Source organism: Caretta caretta, chromosome 1 (assembly GCF_965140235.1).
Source record: "Caretta caretta isolate rCarCar2 chromosome 1, rCarCar1.hap1, whole genome shotgun sequence".
In the NCBI taxonomy this organism is placed as follows: Eukaryota; Metazoa; Chordata; order Testudines; family Cheloniidae; genus Caretta; species Caretta caretta.
The window spans coordinates 133,293,316-133,309,303 of NC_134206.1; the positions used below are offsets into that span (position 1 = coordinate 133,293,316).

Genomic DNA, 15,988 nt, shown 5'->3' on the forward strand with positions numbered 1-15,988 from the left:
CACCAGATACACATAAACCAACAAAAAGGATATTTCCATCAATGACCATGGAAATTTAATAGGCAAAGTAAGAAAAATGCTGCTTGAGAACTTTGATTTAAAGTTATTTGTTTTGTATATTTTGACATTTGATGTTGACAATTTGTGTTCTAATGGTTAAAAACCTTTCGCTTTTTGAATCTCAACATCTATTATCCTTAAATAATAATTATTTGATCCCAATTATTGCTTGACACCCCCATAATTTCCTTCAACTATTAAAATTTAAATAGATAAAAATAGAAAATAAAATGGTTAAAAATAAACATCAATATTATCTATCAAAATTATTTAAAGAATTGAATTCTGCCGAGCCTAACTGTATCTCATACTTTACAATAGGGGTAAGGGGAGGCTGATGGCAATAAACCCTCACCCAACATGACACAGTTGCTCTGCTTTCCTAGCCCCCTTCCCCAGTTCAGATGTCTTCTGGCCCCTTAGAACTCTAAGATGGAAAAGGCACTGCAAGGAGGAACAGTATGCAATCACCCCCCAGGAAAGTGACTTGATTGGTGAGCTACTAGTTCTCCTCTTTCTCTTAAACTCTCTTGGTCCATTAACCAGATACTGAAGCACTCGCTGTCTCACCTTAATGGTTATGTTTGAAAATCCAAGGATGTAATAAAGGTTAATACGACTTAAAGAAAAAATAGGTGGCCCTTCTGTTTTGCATGAGTGATTAAAAGAAATCTGATCCTCAGAGAGATGCCGAAAGTCTGCTCAGCTCACAAGCAAAAAGCAAGTTAATTTTTAACTGTGCAGTGTGAGTGTAAGCTTAATAGTCATTCTTGTATAGTTATTTTAAAGGCATATTAAAGCTGCCGTAAGATTGCCTCATGTGTAAGGGATCCTAGTCAGGGGGAGGGTATCGTCAATTTGAGCTGAACTGCCTCCCCTGCAAATACAAAATATTGGGCTCGAGTTAAAAATAAAACAGGGTATCCCATATTTATAATATTCCTCCACCTTTTCCCTTTTTCTCTCATTTCCTGCGCTTCAACTCCCTTTGCCCCGTTTTAAAAAAAGAAAAATCCAGGAGTCAAAATTTAAAAGTAGTTTCATACAAGATGAGAGATCCCTTAGAAAAAACTCACCTGATCTATAGTTTGGTTTAATTTAAACAAAAGTCTTCACTAGGACTTTTGGAATGACGGGGGGAGGAGTTACTTGTATAAATAATCTTCTGGGCTGTCACTTACAAGTGACTGTTTTTCAAAAGCAGAAATTTTATTCTGAAGAGGCAGGAATTGCTGAATTATTCCTCTTTTATTGCCCATCCAGCAATAAAAATTGTCCTGTAATATATACCATACATGCATTGATTTTGTTAGTATCAAGTTCAGCGGAGGCTACTTGGAATGGCACAAAGCAAAACAAACCTAATGCCCATCCCCAGCCCCACCAACAAAAAAAAAAAAACAACCCAAAACCCACTGTTTAATCACTTGGACAATACAGTGCTGGGTGCACTGTAGATGTATATAACAAAATCTATTAGATTTAAAAAAAATTAAAGGTATTTTACATACTTCACATGTATAATTTAGTTGGTTTGAGTACCCAGTGCAACTGTATTTCCCATGAGTTCAGTGTTTCTAATACAGTGTTAGACTTTGGGTGTGGTTGTTTGAAGATACTGAGGTAATAAAATTCTGGAAGGTCAATGTTAAGTGTTTTGTTGAGAAACAGAAACACACAGAAAGAAGTTCAGAAGTCCTCAAATGCTTGCCTGTATTCAAATGCTAACAAGGCTACGTTAAGTTTTTTTACAATACTTTGGTTTTGGCAAATAGAAGTTGCTAAGGTTTATAAATATTATATTTAAGTGTTTCCTTCTAGACCAGTGAGATAAATTAGTAACATGAGCACAGCGAGGTTCGTAGTGCCACAGAAGATGTCACGTGGCATACCATACAACCCTTGAAGCCAAACCACCATAAGACATGTTACATTATTGACTTTATGTATGTTCAAGCAGAGCGAACCCACAAATAAGAGGTTCCATAATATATTTTCAGGAGACTGAAACTTGATGACTTGGTGTCTTACTATGTTATAAACCCTTTGCAGAAAGTCACAGTTGAAGTAAGGAGGCAAACCGAGGATTCAGGGGAAGATGGGGAATGTATTTCCTCCAAAACTAACACCGATGAGCAGAATTGCACTCTAAGGTGGGTACGCTTTTTTTTCTGTCTCCAAGGCTGAAAGTTTTATATGAGGACTACGATATGCGAATGAGCTGGTCTTTTGCTACCCAAAATAGAAGTTGAGGTAAACTCATGTTGAACATTGTGCTATGTCTTTTTTTTTCCCCCTCATGTACGATATAACAGTTCTTGGAGCTAAGATTTCTGACTGTGAGGTAGATCTTCTAAAGAAATTACGTACTGTCCAATTTATTGTATTTTCTTCAGTCCCAGCAAAGTCTTATTATGAGGGTGTAGAAAGAGATCCAATCTTAATATTGATCAATTAAATGCTTTTAAAGAAAAGAAAGTGTTTGATTTTCCTAAAGGAGTGTGTCAGGGATACACGTGGCAACTACTGTAGATTGCTGGAATATAGTAATATAGTAAGTCAGTTTTCTGTAAAGATAAAATTACTGAATGGAAAACCGATAAAGGGCTCTCGAATGTGATTTTCCACTCACCACTTTTAATTGTTAAGTGAATTAATAGGAGAAAAACGGTATAATTCTTCCAAGCGGCTTTCCATCTATCTTAAATAATCTGTTTTGACACAGTGTAATTAAAACCCTTGAATCCCTAGCACAGTTGGGACCTGATCCTGATTTGGGGCCTCTGGGTGCTATTGCGATAAATAATTGAAACTACAGCTGCTAAATTGCACTTGGCAACCAAATTTCAGACAAGAACATACTGTGTCTAAAATAATTTAGTCAACAACAGCTTTTGTATCCTGTTTTTTAACTGTAAATTAAGAACAAAAGCATATATGGAAGGTTTTTTTTTAAAAAAAAGTCTCCACTGATTTTCCTCATTATAAGTACTTAGAATCTTTAAGTGGTAGAATGTCTCAATGGGAGATAATTTCTTAATATAGCAAATGCACATACAATATGAGTATAGCTATGCATCTCCCATATGATCAGCAACTGATTTGTACAATGTATAATATGTGTTCATTATTTTCCCACCTTATAAACTTTATATTATGAAGATTGATGGTTCTGTTGGTTTAAGTGATCTGCTCTGTTGTTTTGATTCTGAGTAGCTCTTTGTATTTACTGTGCAGTAGCTTTTAAAATGGAATGTGTGTGTGTGAGAGAGAGGGAGGGAGAGAGAGAGAGAGAGAGCATGAGCCTGGGCTAGAGATGACTGTGTAGGCAGACAGCATCTCTATATAACTAAGATGTTTTCCATCTAGCATTGTGGAACTCTAGTAACAAAAGCATCTGAATAATACACCTACGCCAGCATTTTAACAGTGTCTGTGTAACACAATCCTCGTTTTATAACATAGAATCCATGTAAATCACATGACTGGGCACCAGCTGTAATAACTTCTTTGTTTTAAAGCAGTACACTGTTTTCACATGCTGTTGCAGCTCAATTATTTGACCATTGCACCACATTGTAGGAAAAGGTTTAGGAAAGTGGTCTCTTTCATGGTCTTTCCCTCAGCTCTTTGTCTGAAGCCAAAGCCATTTAAACTATGTAGAGGGCATATATGTCTTTTATAGACTGTTTAATTTTCATGCCATTTATGGTCTCTGAATGATAATGAATGGTTATTATGCAGAAACTATAAAAAAAATTTTTTAAAATGTCACTACTATAGTGAAAGGCCTAAGTGGTAAGGGAACTTGTCTCATTCATCGTAATCTCAATTAAACCTATGTTCTGTGGAGTTGCTCTAAAGAAATTTGATTTAATACTTTTTCCAAAACTAGCAATTTGTAAATAATAATTTGTTTAATCTGGCTAATCTGTACTTAGTTTTAGAACATTAACCAAGTAGCCCATGGAGAAAATATTTGCTTGCTGGCATGTTTAATCATTTTTTTTTTTGCTACTTATATAAAATTACACTACTTATGAGCCTGATCCTGCATCATCCACACCAAATGGGAATCTTTGCCATTGGATTCATAGCTGCAGGATCAAACCCTAAATCTTTAAATGGCTTAAACCTCTGATGACCTGAGTTTTCTGCCAAAAAGTAATTTCATGAGATTAATGTATGGGGCTGAAATATTCTGTAGGTTGCAGTCTACATTCTGTGACAGAAAAATTATAGCCAGTTATTTGAGACTCCCTTGATTATTTTGTGAGTAATAAGTGATTTGCTGTTTAAAATAATTTTGTGTATATTTTGTGCTTATTACAGATACTGTGTATATTGTCATGAATGCTGAATTATTTGTGAATCTAATCTCTCGTATTGAATCTTACATGAAAAGTAATGAAGTATTATAATAACAGATTATACATTTTCCCCCCATAATCTTTAAAGTGAAATTACAGGGCTTGGATGGCTGACTAGTCAGTCAGTTTGCGTGTTTTTCCTTTGTCCGTTTTATTATGTATTGTGCATTTTTAGCCCAGAATGGAAACAATTATTTTATGTTGTTTGCATGAAGATGTTTATAATCCACGAAGAAACTTTCAACCACTTTATGGGTTTGGCTTCATTTTTTATTTGGGCTATAATGAATTGTTATACTTAGTTAAGTTGCTTAGTACCATCTCTGGAAAAACTAGAAAGTGTCTGAATTCTAGTATTCAGTGCTCTGTTTTATGTTTATGGGAACAGCGAGCAATTGAGCACTTCTAGATATACTTACAACTACTCATTCAAGTAGCACTACTGCTATGAATTGCAAACATTCAAACTCCCACTCCCACACACATTGGGTACAATTCCAAGAATTGTCAGAATTCCAAAACCAGTTCTGAACTTCTAGGACTGAAACATATTTGAAATGAAACTAGTAGGGTTGCCACTTTCTAATAGCTGGTAACCGAACCTCAAGGCCCTACCGTCTGCTCCTCCCATCCCCCTCAATGCCCCACTCCTGCTCTGCCTTCCCCCCAAAGCCCCGCCCCCACTTTGCCTTTTCCCTCAAGGCCCGACCGACCCCCCAGTCTGCCTCTTCCCCCCAAGGCCCCGCCCCCGTCACTTGCTTCTCTTCCCTCCTCCCCCTGTTACTTGGATCGTCTCAAGGAGCCTGCCTGCAGGTAGGAGGCAGCCCCAGCTGAGCAGGGGCTGGCATGGATTAATGATCCAGCGCCTTCCCACAGTAACTGGAATTCTGGTTTGGATGCCATTTAGGGTTGCAAGGTCCTCTTTTTGACCGGACTTTGCAGTAAAAAACCAACTGTCCAGGTAAAACTTTCACGGGTGGCAACTCTAGATACTACTGACGTGCAAAGCAAAGATAATGCAATGTGTGCATATTTATTTTAGGATATTAGTTTCCTATATAAAATTACCATTGAAATGACTTTCCAAAATTCAGCAAGCAATAGATAATGGTAGTGTGTGTGTTTCATAGCTGTCTGTATACATAATGCAGAGTCTTATTTTTTTCAGAACTGGCCTCCCTCTTCTTTGTTCGCAGTCTGATGTGAGCAAATACTTGCTACGCTTTTAACATCCCCGTAGAGGTTACTGTATGTTTTAAACAGGCCTAGCCCTTGATATTCAAGGGGTGTTACTTGTACCTACGGAGTCCTGACGTAAAAAGGTTGTCTTTTAAAAATTGGACCTAGAGAGAGTGAGTGTGTTGGGGTGTGTGTGTGCGTGTGCCCTCAGCACAACTCAGCCTGCATCAAAAGAAAAGCATACATGTAATAGTTTATTCTCTAATTGACACAATTCTACCACCTACCAGTGAGAGGGTCATGGTCCTAGATTTTTATTTAAATTCTGAGAACATTTTGCATGTATTTGCCCCTCAATTTGTTATTACATTGTCTACAAAAAACTACATATTACAAAACTTGAGGCAGTGTTAGATCAAGGTTACACTTTTTTGTTGTTGGTTGCTTTTTGACATTTAAGAGGTGTTAAATATAGTATCGGCATTTCAGGCCTGACCCAGCTCCAGTTAAAGTAAATGGACACTGTAGGGATTTGTTCTCTCTTCTGAATTATCTGGTATAAGACACCACTGAAGAGGGGATACCAAACTAGCTGGTCTATTTGTCTGTTCCGGTATGGCAGTTCATGTGTTCCGAGTACACTAAATAAAGAGGAGATTCAGCTATCCACTCTTACTATGCTGCCATGCTATGAGCTATCCCATAGAACAGGGCTCGCCAAACTGTGGCTCTTTTACCATTAAAGTGCAACTCACAGAGCCCCCCCCAAGGCCTCCCCCATTTTCCAGCTACCGGACCGGGGGAGGGAGGGAACTCAGGACCTCTGCCTTGCAACAGGCTGGTGCAGTAGGAGCTTCAGCCCAGTGGGGAGAGGGGTTCTCAGAGCTTCAGTAGGAGTAGGGTTGAAGCCTGGAGCCCCATCAGACGCCTCCTGTGGGGCTGAAGCCCTGAGTTCTGGCCCCCGGCAGGTGTGGCCCAGCTCTCAAACTTCTGAAGATTGTCGTATGCAGCTCGGAGGGCCAGTAAGTTTGGCCACCCCTGCCACAGAATGTTTCGGACTTTCATTATGTGGGCCCTTAGCAACATGTATTGTGGTTTATATCAGCCTGCAGTGTGATGGGGAGGAAAGAAGAGACTACTATGCCAGCAAATCTGAGATATAAGAAACTCTTAAACAGTCATCTATCACAGTCATGATCTCAGATGTTGACTGTGAGACAACCAGATCTCTTACAGCCTATTAACCAATTGAACTGCTTTATGCAAACTACGTAAGGATTCGCAAAAAGACAAGGAGTCCTTGTGGCACTTCAGAGACTAACCAATTTATTTGAGCATAATATTTGAACAATTTATTTGAGCATCGGATGCATTCGATGAAGTGAGCTGTAGCTCACAAAAGCTTATGCTCAAATAAATTGGTTAGTCTCTAAGGTGCCACAAGGACTCCTTGTCTTTTTGCGAATACAGACTAACACGACTGCTACTCTGAAACCTGTCATAAGTAAGGATTGAGTGATTTGTGCCTGATGTCAAAATCTCCTAATGATGGGCATTGTGTACTTGAATTGAAACTGAAAGTTTTGGGGCTATAAAAGTCAACAATAAATTCAGATTTATTTCCTGTTTCTTTAAGAAACAGAATCTTATAAAAATAAACATGCAGAATAGCTCTCATTTAATCTCAGGTTTCAGAGTAACAGCCGTGTTAGTCTGTATTCGCAAAAAGAAAAGGAGGACTTGTGGCACCTTAGAGACTAACCAATTTATTTGAGCATGAGCTTTCGTGAGCTGCATCCGATGAAGTGAGCTGTAGCTCACGAAAGCTCATGCTCAAATAAATTGGTTAGTCTCTAAGGTGCCACAAGTACTCCTTTTCTCATTTAATCTGTCTGCTATTTCTAAGTTGCCTGTCACTGAGGTATCAGAATGCTCGGGTAAGGGTATCAAATGGCTAGTGCAGGGATATTTGGTATGTGATTTTATTAAGAGCATTTTCCTTTTAAAATATTGTGATAGTCTTTACATATATAAAACATAACCCAGAGAAACTGTGTGGAAGGATATAATGCATGCTTTTGGCCACACTATAGGCAACTCATGCTTCACTTTTGTGATAGCCATGATATCATCAGGTCATAGGAGTTTAGGGGGTGAAGGAGGTTTAGCGTGCGCGTGTGTGTGTGTGTGTCATTTAGTTCTATCTATGCACAATCATTTCTATAAGTATATGTATACACACACTTTTTCCAGGCTGAAGGGCTTTTAATGAAGATACTTATTATTATATGCCTAATTAATTTACATAGTCATTTAAATGTGATTGAGAAGGTAAGCCATGTGATTGATTGATTTAATTAATTAGTTTATATCTGAATATTTAAAACTTATTGTTGCTGAAATAAGGATCTAATTTTCTTTATTGAAATACAAAATGAGACATTAAAAGCCTTTTTAACAAAAACAAAAAACAATTAAGCTTTAAAGGCTGTGAACTTTTCTTCTTGAAGTCAGACATTTTTGGTGATGTAACATATAATACAAACCAAGCCTTCAGTCATCAAGGTTAAAGTTGACAGAGCTTGTATGAACTTGTCAGTCATATAGAAGCAGGCAAAAACAAGCCAGCTGTTGTGAGGCATGGCTTTGAAAATCCTCTGTATTACAGTAAATTAGATACAGAGGTTGAGACAGAATCAGTTCTGTATGTCTTTGAAACAGGCTGGGGTATTTGCAAGGATGCAAAAGCTCATGAATGCAGTGAATAGAGGCAAACGTCTATAAATCCTGGTAAGGTTTCCCTGTATTTAGTTTTAAAGTGCTAGAATAATAAATGTGTGCATGAACTTCAGTTATCGTCTGTTGGTTCTTAACTGATCTTTGCAGTAGTCATTCATACAGTATTTCTTTTGTTCTCCAAGTCTTTAACCACAAGCTGTGTTTGCCCATCCCTGTCTGCAGTAGCTACAGCTACAAATTACAAGTGAGGCAGTGCATGATATAGAATTGTCTTTTTTTTTGTCTTTTTTTTTTAAATGTGTATGTTTGTTCTAGTCCCTGAGGTTTAGGGGAAAAAAATTCCAGCTAGATGGTGTGTGTGTGTGGGGGGGGGGGGTTGGGGGTGTGTGCGTGCTTGTGCACGGGCTGTTTTTAGCAGCTTTTGTTTTCACAATTGGCATAATGCACACTGGAATTAGAAGGCAGTGCCTTTCAAAAATGTTTGTTTTCTGGGCTGAAGTCTGCAGTGCTGTTATCCTCACTACGTGACTTCCAGCCTCAGTGTTCTTCACAGCTGTATTTTGTAAGATAGGTTTTATATTTCTGGTTTCTTGGCAAAACTGTTATTGTGAGCACAGGTTCAGATGAAGACCCTTTCCAAATCAGCAGGTATGAGCTTGGAACTTGGAACTGGATGTTGACTATTGGAAGAAAGCGGTGAGTGAACAGCCAGCTCTGAGTGAAAATATGATAATGCAGCGTGGGTGTGTATGCTAATTGATGAAAACAGGTATCTGTGAATCCTTTAGAGATGAGCTCCAAGGGGTTCACTTCAGTCCTTGTTTGAGAAGCTCAGGTGAACTACTTATAATTAACTCTGTTGCCTTTTTCTGTCTAATCTATTCTGACACTGAGTGCTGCCTAGCTGCTGATATTTAAAAACTGAGCACATTTCAACTTACTATGCCTTGATTTTTAGTTCTAGAATTTTTTTTCCAGATAACTTTTATTAAAAAGGACAGATTCCAAGTGATTTTGTATCCAGCCTTTTTTCCGTGAATGAGATTTCCTTGCAGGCAGTGTTAAGTAATGTTTCTTTTGTTCCTGCAGTGGTTGCCATTTATATAACACAATGGGTGTTTTTACATTGTTAGGATTTTCTGCTGAAATTCAATTCAGTGATTCAGTACAGTACATATTAACTGGCTTACTCCTGTGGGAGGTAGTCATTTTGAATCGATGCATGCCGCTGACTGTATATGAAGAAAGATGTGAAATTGAAAAAGCAAGCAAAAGATTGGCCATAAACATTTATTTTATTATTGATTTAATGTGCATAATAGTAGGAAGGAGGGAGGGATTTTTTTTTTCCTAATAAAGGAAAGGAGCCTAGTGTCTCTCCCACTCCCTTGGTATTACTAGAAATGTAATTATAATCAAATTTGATTTTTCTTTAGAAATGTGCTTTGTTCTGTTTACAGTTGACCATGATTGACTGGCCTATATTCTTATCTGCCAACATATGTTCAATTGCTTCTTGCAGAATGAGATTGGATCTGTTGGAAAGAAATCTATGCTCTTATTTCTGTGTGCAGAGAGGTGACATTTGTTAAAATAAAAATATATGGGGTCAGAAACAATTTTCATTCACTTTGGTATGTAAGTGGGGCACAGATGAGAGATTCTAATGAAGCAGGCTGACTAGAAATAATCATTCCCATATATCATACTGATAAACAGTAATGATTATGTAAGGATTGTGAAGCGTGGAGTGACATTTTTCTGTCGCATGAAATACAGAATTGCTGTGGGATCCATTTTGATTGCCTGCACAGATAACATTATCTGCCTCTTAGCTCTTTAGTAATACACTAGCTAATGGACGTTTGGCTTGGCTGTGGAAAACACAAGATACCTTAGATGGGATATGGGTTATAGTGTAACAACAATACGCTGCTCTTGTATTTCTGGTAGTATCCTGGTTGTTTTGTGTGTCCCCCTATTCTGTGGCTGTGGCTTATTGAGAACAGGGTTTTTTCTCTTCAAAATAATAGTTCTTCTTGTGCTCTTCCTTTTTAACATTTGGTTTGTCAGTAGCTTAAGTGAGTCTTTAAGACCACTTGTTTCAGTAGCCTGTGTTGGACGTTGCCGTCCATGACTTCAGGCCCGCATTATTAAGGCAATGAACAGCTCTGTTGCTTCAACAGCAATTAAATGTGCTTTGTATCAAAACCTGCCTCCTCAAATAATCATCATGAGGCAATCATCATCGTGGTGGTTAAATAATGACATCAAAAGAATGTTAAGGTTGCAAACTCAAGCACCCAGAAGTTGGGAAATGCCAGAATTAAGGTTCTCCCATTCTCCCCCACACACAGTGTATGTCTGCAGTATGAGTAGGCTTGGAAGGATTTTATTTTTATTGTCAAATGTCAATAAATGTTAACTTCACCATGTACACACAAACCAACAAAAATATATTTCTATTGATGAAAATACAAATTCACAGATAAGCGAAGTAAGAAAAATGCTTGAGAACTATAGTTTGATTTAAGAATATTTACATAATCTATTTTGCCATGGGATGATGGCAATTTATGTTTTAAGGGTTGCAAAGTTTTAACTTTTTGAATCTCAGCATCTACTGTTATTAAATAAAAACAACAAGGACTCCGGTGGCACCTTAAAGACTAACAGATTCATTTGGGCATGAGCTTTTGGATACATCCGATGAAGTGGGTTCTAGCCCACGAAAGCTCATGCCCAAATAAATCTGTTAGTCTTTAAGGTGCTACCGGAGTCTTTGTTGTTTTTGTGGATACAGACTGATACGGCTACCCCCTGATCCTTGTTATTAAATAATTATCTATCTCCCCCGTAACTTCCTGCAACCATGAAAATTTAAATTGATAAAAACTGAAAAAAAAGTTTAAAAATAATCATTGATATTGTCTGTCAAAAGTACCTAAAAATTTAATTCTGACAAACCTAATTATGATAATGGTCTTGAATTACCTAGCGGAGTACTGTTTTTTCCCCTCGGGATCCCTGTCTTGTTTTATGCACAGGAGGGATATGTTCTGGGGATGAATCAGGGTTGTGTAGTAAAGGAGACTATTGTCTGTAGGACCCTACCTCATTTGTTTCAGACATTAAAGGAGTGTGCAGGGATTGTAGGAGGATTGAGATTTTGGCAGTTGAGTGCCACCCTGGAGAATTGGATTCAATCCCTGTCTCTGCCACAGCGTTCCTATGTGATGCTGGGCAGGTCACTTAAACCCATCTTTTCAAAGGTGGCTGTGTCTTCCTCATTTTCTGGGTACTCAATTTGACACCCCTGGAGTCTAATTTGCAGAAGTGCTGAGCACTCACTGAAGTCTGTGGGAGCTGTTCTGAACAAATAGGGATATAAGATGCTACGTTTTCAGAAAAATCAGGCCATAAGCATCTTAGATTGGGCACCTAAAATTAGTGTACTCTTGGGATGTTGATGTTTCTGTGCCTTAGTTTGCCATCTGTAAAATTGGGAATAGTAATTCTACCGTAGCTCACGAGGATGTTGTGAAGATAAATAAAATAGTTAATGTCTCTGAAGCACACAGATGCTGGCTGGGTCCTGTGGAAAAAGTAGTAAGTCCTGCTCTGCCCTTGATTCCCTGAGATAGAGCATGCTCAGTGCAGACAGAATCTTTAGAGAATTTAGCTGCCAAATACTAACAAGTCTCTGCTGAACGTGTGTGAACGGAGATATTCAGAGGCTAATAAATCTGCCAAACCTGGATGAATTTTCATAGGGTCAGTAAAAAGCACAGCCCTGACACCAGAGCAACATCCCTGCCAAATTTCATGTTCCTCTAAAGTGTGGAGGCCCTAGAGGTTATCAGACACACAGCTGTAAGACATTTTTAACATAGGCACAAGAACATACCTTTCTCTAATTTCATTCTTGGAAACAGCTGAATTGTTTTTGCTGAAACATTAATTTAAAAAAAAGCCATCTTGAGGCAGGCACCCAACACAGAATAGTCTGACCTAAAAATCTATGGGTCCTCCTCCCTTATCTCCCGGTTTCCCCTACTCTTGGTTCTCAGTCCCAGTGTCTCCCCCATTGCAACTCGTGGTCTCAGTTTCACTTCCTCCCAACAAGTGTCCAGTCTGCCGTCATGTGTTTTCCCTCACTCTCCCTAAGCCACGCGTGCACACAGTTCTAAATTCTGTTCCCTCTGCATTTGAATTGTGTGGCTTACTCCTCCCCACTTTCTGGGCACTTGCAGGGAATCTCATTAAGAGCACAGGAGAGACAGCCTCCCTGCTCTCAGTTTCAGTGCCTGGTCTGGCATGGCCCACAGCACTCCAGAGTTACAACTGGTGGTTTAGCATGCTCAGTGCAGACAGAATCTTAGAAGAATTCATGTGCCAAACTCCAGCAAGCTCAGTAGGTATGAATTGCAGTTTTTTTCAAAGGCTTATAATTTGGGTGGATTTTCGCAGGGACAGCAAAAGGCACATTCCTGACACACAGCGTCTGTCCTGCCCAGACGAATTTTAAGTCCCTGCCCCAAAGCATGGGGGATATTAGATCTTCTCAAATTAAGAGTTGCCAGTATTTTTATAACATGAGCAAAACAACGTATTTTTCATTGGCCTTCTTGTGAGAAATGGCAGAAATATTTTGGCAGAAATATTCCCAAAAATTGTCAACGTGAGGCAGACACCCAGCATGGAAAATTTCAACCCAAATGGTTAAAGTTTGCCAAAGTACAAAAAATTGAAAACATAGTGTTATAATGGGAAGTGTCAGGCAATTCTACCAGCTCTGTCTGTAATATCTGTGTGTGTATACACATATCAGTATTAAAACATACCTGACAGGAACAATATCTAATATCTTTTCTGATTTCCAAGACACACATGTGCATTCACTTACTTATAATCCACCTTTTCTTTCTCACTAATTCTTTTCAGATGAGTCACAACTGAGGCCTGGTCTACACTACAGAGTTAGTGTAGTGTAGCTTAGTTTATGTCATCCTCACTCTGTAAGTGTCTACACTACAGCATTACTCCTGCTGATGTAAATCCCCCATTACACCAACCTAATAACTCCATATCCACGAGAGGTGTAGCACAGGGGTCTCAAACACAGCTGAGACCTGAGGGGGGGAGGGGCAGCACAGGGGTCTGTGTGTTGCCCTGGCTGGGCCTCAAGGTACCTCCCCCAAAGCTCCCATTGGCCGCAGTTCCCCGTTCCCAGCCAATGGGAGCTGCGGGGGGCGGTGCCTGGAGGCACGGCCAGGGCAACACACAGAGATCCCTGTGCCTCATCCCCCCAGGTTCTGGCCACTTCCTGGAGCGGCGCAGGGGCACGGCAGGCAGGCAGGCAGGGAGCCTGCCCTGCCACTGGTGCACGCCGGGCCGGAGCCCGCCCCGAGCCCCTCCTGCAGCCAAACCCCCTGCTGCACCCTACACCCCTCCAGACCCCCTGCCCTGAGCCCCCTCCTGCACCCCGACCCCCTGCTGCACCAAACCCCTCCTGCACCCCAACCCCTTGCCCTGAGTCCCCTGCCACACCCTGCACCTCCTGGGGGCAGGGAGGGGGCGGAGTTGGGGTGGGGATTTCAGGGAAGGGGTTGGAATGGGGGCAGGGAAGGGGTGGGAAGAGGTGGGGCAGGGGCAGGGCCTCACGGAAGGCGTGGAGTGGGGCCGGGGCAGCAGGGTGGGGTCAGTGATGCGGCCCTCGGGCCAATGTACTAGTCCTCATGTGGCCCTTGTGGTCATTTGAGTTTGAGACCCCTGGTGTAGCACTTAGGATGATCTAGTGAGGGCAGCGCAGACACTGCATTACTTACATGGCCTGTCCGCACCGCACTGCCCAGCACTAGGGTTGCCAACTTCCATTTTGTGCTGTTAGAAACACCCCTGCCCCGGCCACTGTCCTGCCCCTTCCCTGAGGCCCCACCCCACCCCTTCTCCAAGGTCCCGCTCCCCACTCGCTCCATCCCACCTCCCTCAGTCGCTCGCTCTCCTTCACCATCTCTCATTTTCTGGGGCAGGAGGCTGGGGTACGGGAGGGGGGTGTGGGCTCCAGCTGGGGGTGTGGGCTCTGGCGTGGGGCTGGGGATGAGTGGTTTGGGGTGAAGGAGGGGGCTCTGGACTTGTGCAGGGGGTTGGGGTGAGGGAGGGGATTGAGGGCTCCAGCTGGGGGTGTGGGCTGCAGGTGGAGCCAGAAATGAGGGGTTCAAGGTGCGGGAGAGGGCACTAGGCTGGGGCAGAGGGTTGGTGGGGGCGGGTGAGAGGTGCGGGCTCTGGGACGGAATTTGGGTGCAGGAAGGGATTCTGGGCTGGTACGGGCGGTAGAGGTGTGGGGGGGAGTGAGAGCTCCAGCTGGGGATGCAGGCTCGGGGGGAGAGCCGATGATGAGGGGTTTGGAGTGCAGGAGGGCACTTGGCTGGGGCAGGGGGTTGGGATGTGGGGGGGTAAGGGGTGTGGGCTCCAGGAGGAAGTTTGGGTGCAGGAGGGGACTCTGGGCTGGTGCAGGGGGTTGGGGTGCAGGGTCCCGGCACCACTAACCGTGGCTCCCAAGAAGCAACCACCAGGTCCTTGTGGCCCCTAGGTGCAGGGAGACTCCATCCATGGGCTGCCCTCGCACCCGCAGGCGCCGCCCCCGCAGCTCCAATTGGTCACGGTTCCTGGCCAATGGGAGCTGCAGAGCCGGTACTCTGCGTGCTGCCCCCCACCTCTGAGTGGCAGCCGCTTCTGGGAGCCGTGCGGAGCCAAGGCATGTAGGGAATCTGTCTTAGCCCCCGCCTCCAGTTGTGCTGCTGACCAGACTTTTAACAGCCCGGTCAGCAGTGCCAACCGGCACCACCAGGGCTCCTTTTCAACCAGGTAAAAAAACAGACACCTGCAACCCTACCCAGCGCTGAGAGCCCAGGCAGTCAGCTCCACACGGAGCTCCCAGCTGGGAGCACAACTGCCCAGCCCTGCGCTCTGAGCACTGGATAGTGGGGCTCCCAGCTCGAGCTGTCAGCCCTACCTTCCTCCCCAGTGCCCCACTTAAGTCGGTGCAAGCACTCCTGTTGAGGACATGCACCACTGGCAGAATAGGGTAGTGTGGACATGAAAACCCGCACTAATTACTGCAGTGACTATACAGCGACCTTACATAGGTCGACTTAATTGTGTAGTGTAGACAAGGCCTGATTGTGTGAGATTTCACAATTCATTTGGGACCTGATTGAACGAGTTGATGGAAAGACTCTCATTGACTTCAACAGGAGTTCAGTCATGTCTTTGGCCCTCTGTTAAATGGTGAAAGTTATGCAACCTTCCCATTACAATCCCCTCTTTTCAAAAATGACAGCTCTGCTATAAAATTTTGCCTCCTGGAGAAAACTGATCTCCTTCTCTTGGTGTTTATTTGTTGGCTTTTGGTGACACAATGATCAAACACATTTATTTGAGTATTTTAAATGGTTTGTCTTAACATAAAATAGTTCTGTCTTGCTCTTCTGTAGTGGGCGTATTTTGAAAGCAATATGCTCATGCAGGGACAGAGGGGATGCCCTTTGTTGCCTTGGGAACCCTTCTGGCTATGGTGTACAGTTATTGATTGTGAAGGATAGAAGTTGCAGTGCAGAGTGGCTGGCACAGGGATGGAA

General features: G+C 42.0%; 1 protein-coding gene across 10 annotated transcripts in view; it reads left to right on the forward strand.

Annotated features, from left to right (window-relative positions):
* The window catches only part of SHROOM2 (shroom family member 2), a 186,727-nt gene that overhangs the window by 128,495 nt on the left and 42,244 nt on the right, over positions 1 to 15,988 (forward strand). For 7 of the 10 annotated variants that reach the window (XM_048860485.2, XM_048860504.2, XM_048860494.2 and 4 more), the window contains one exon: positions 2,113 to 2,213. The exons of 1 other annotated variant lie outside the window; for it this stretch is intronic. In XM_048860485.2, the coding sequence (XP_048716442.1) occupies positions 2,113 to 2,213 (101 nt within the window). Of the gene's footprint in view, positions 1 to 2,112; positions 2,214 to 8,200; positions 8,400 to 8,776; positions 9,045 to 15,988 lie in introns of those variants that run through there. 2 more of the 10 variants (XM_048860525.2, XM_048860534.2) reach the window with 2 other exon arrangements.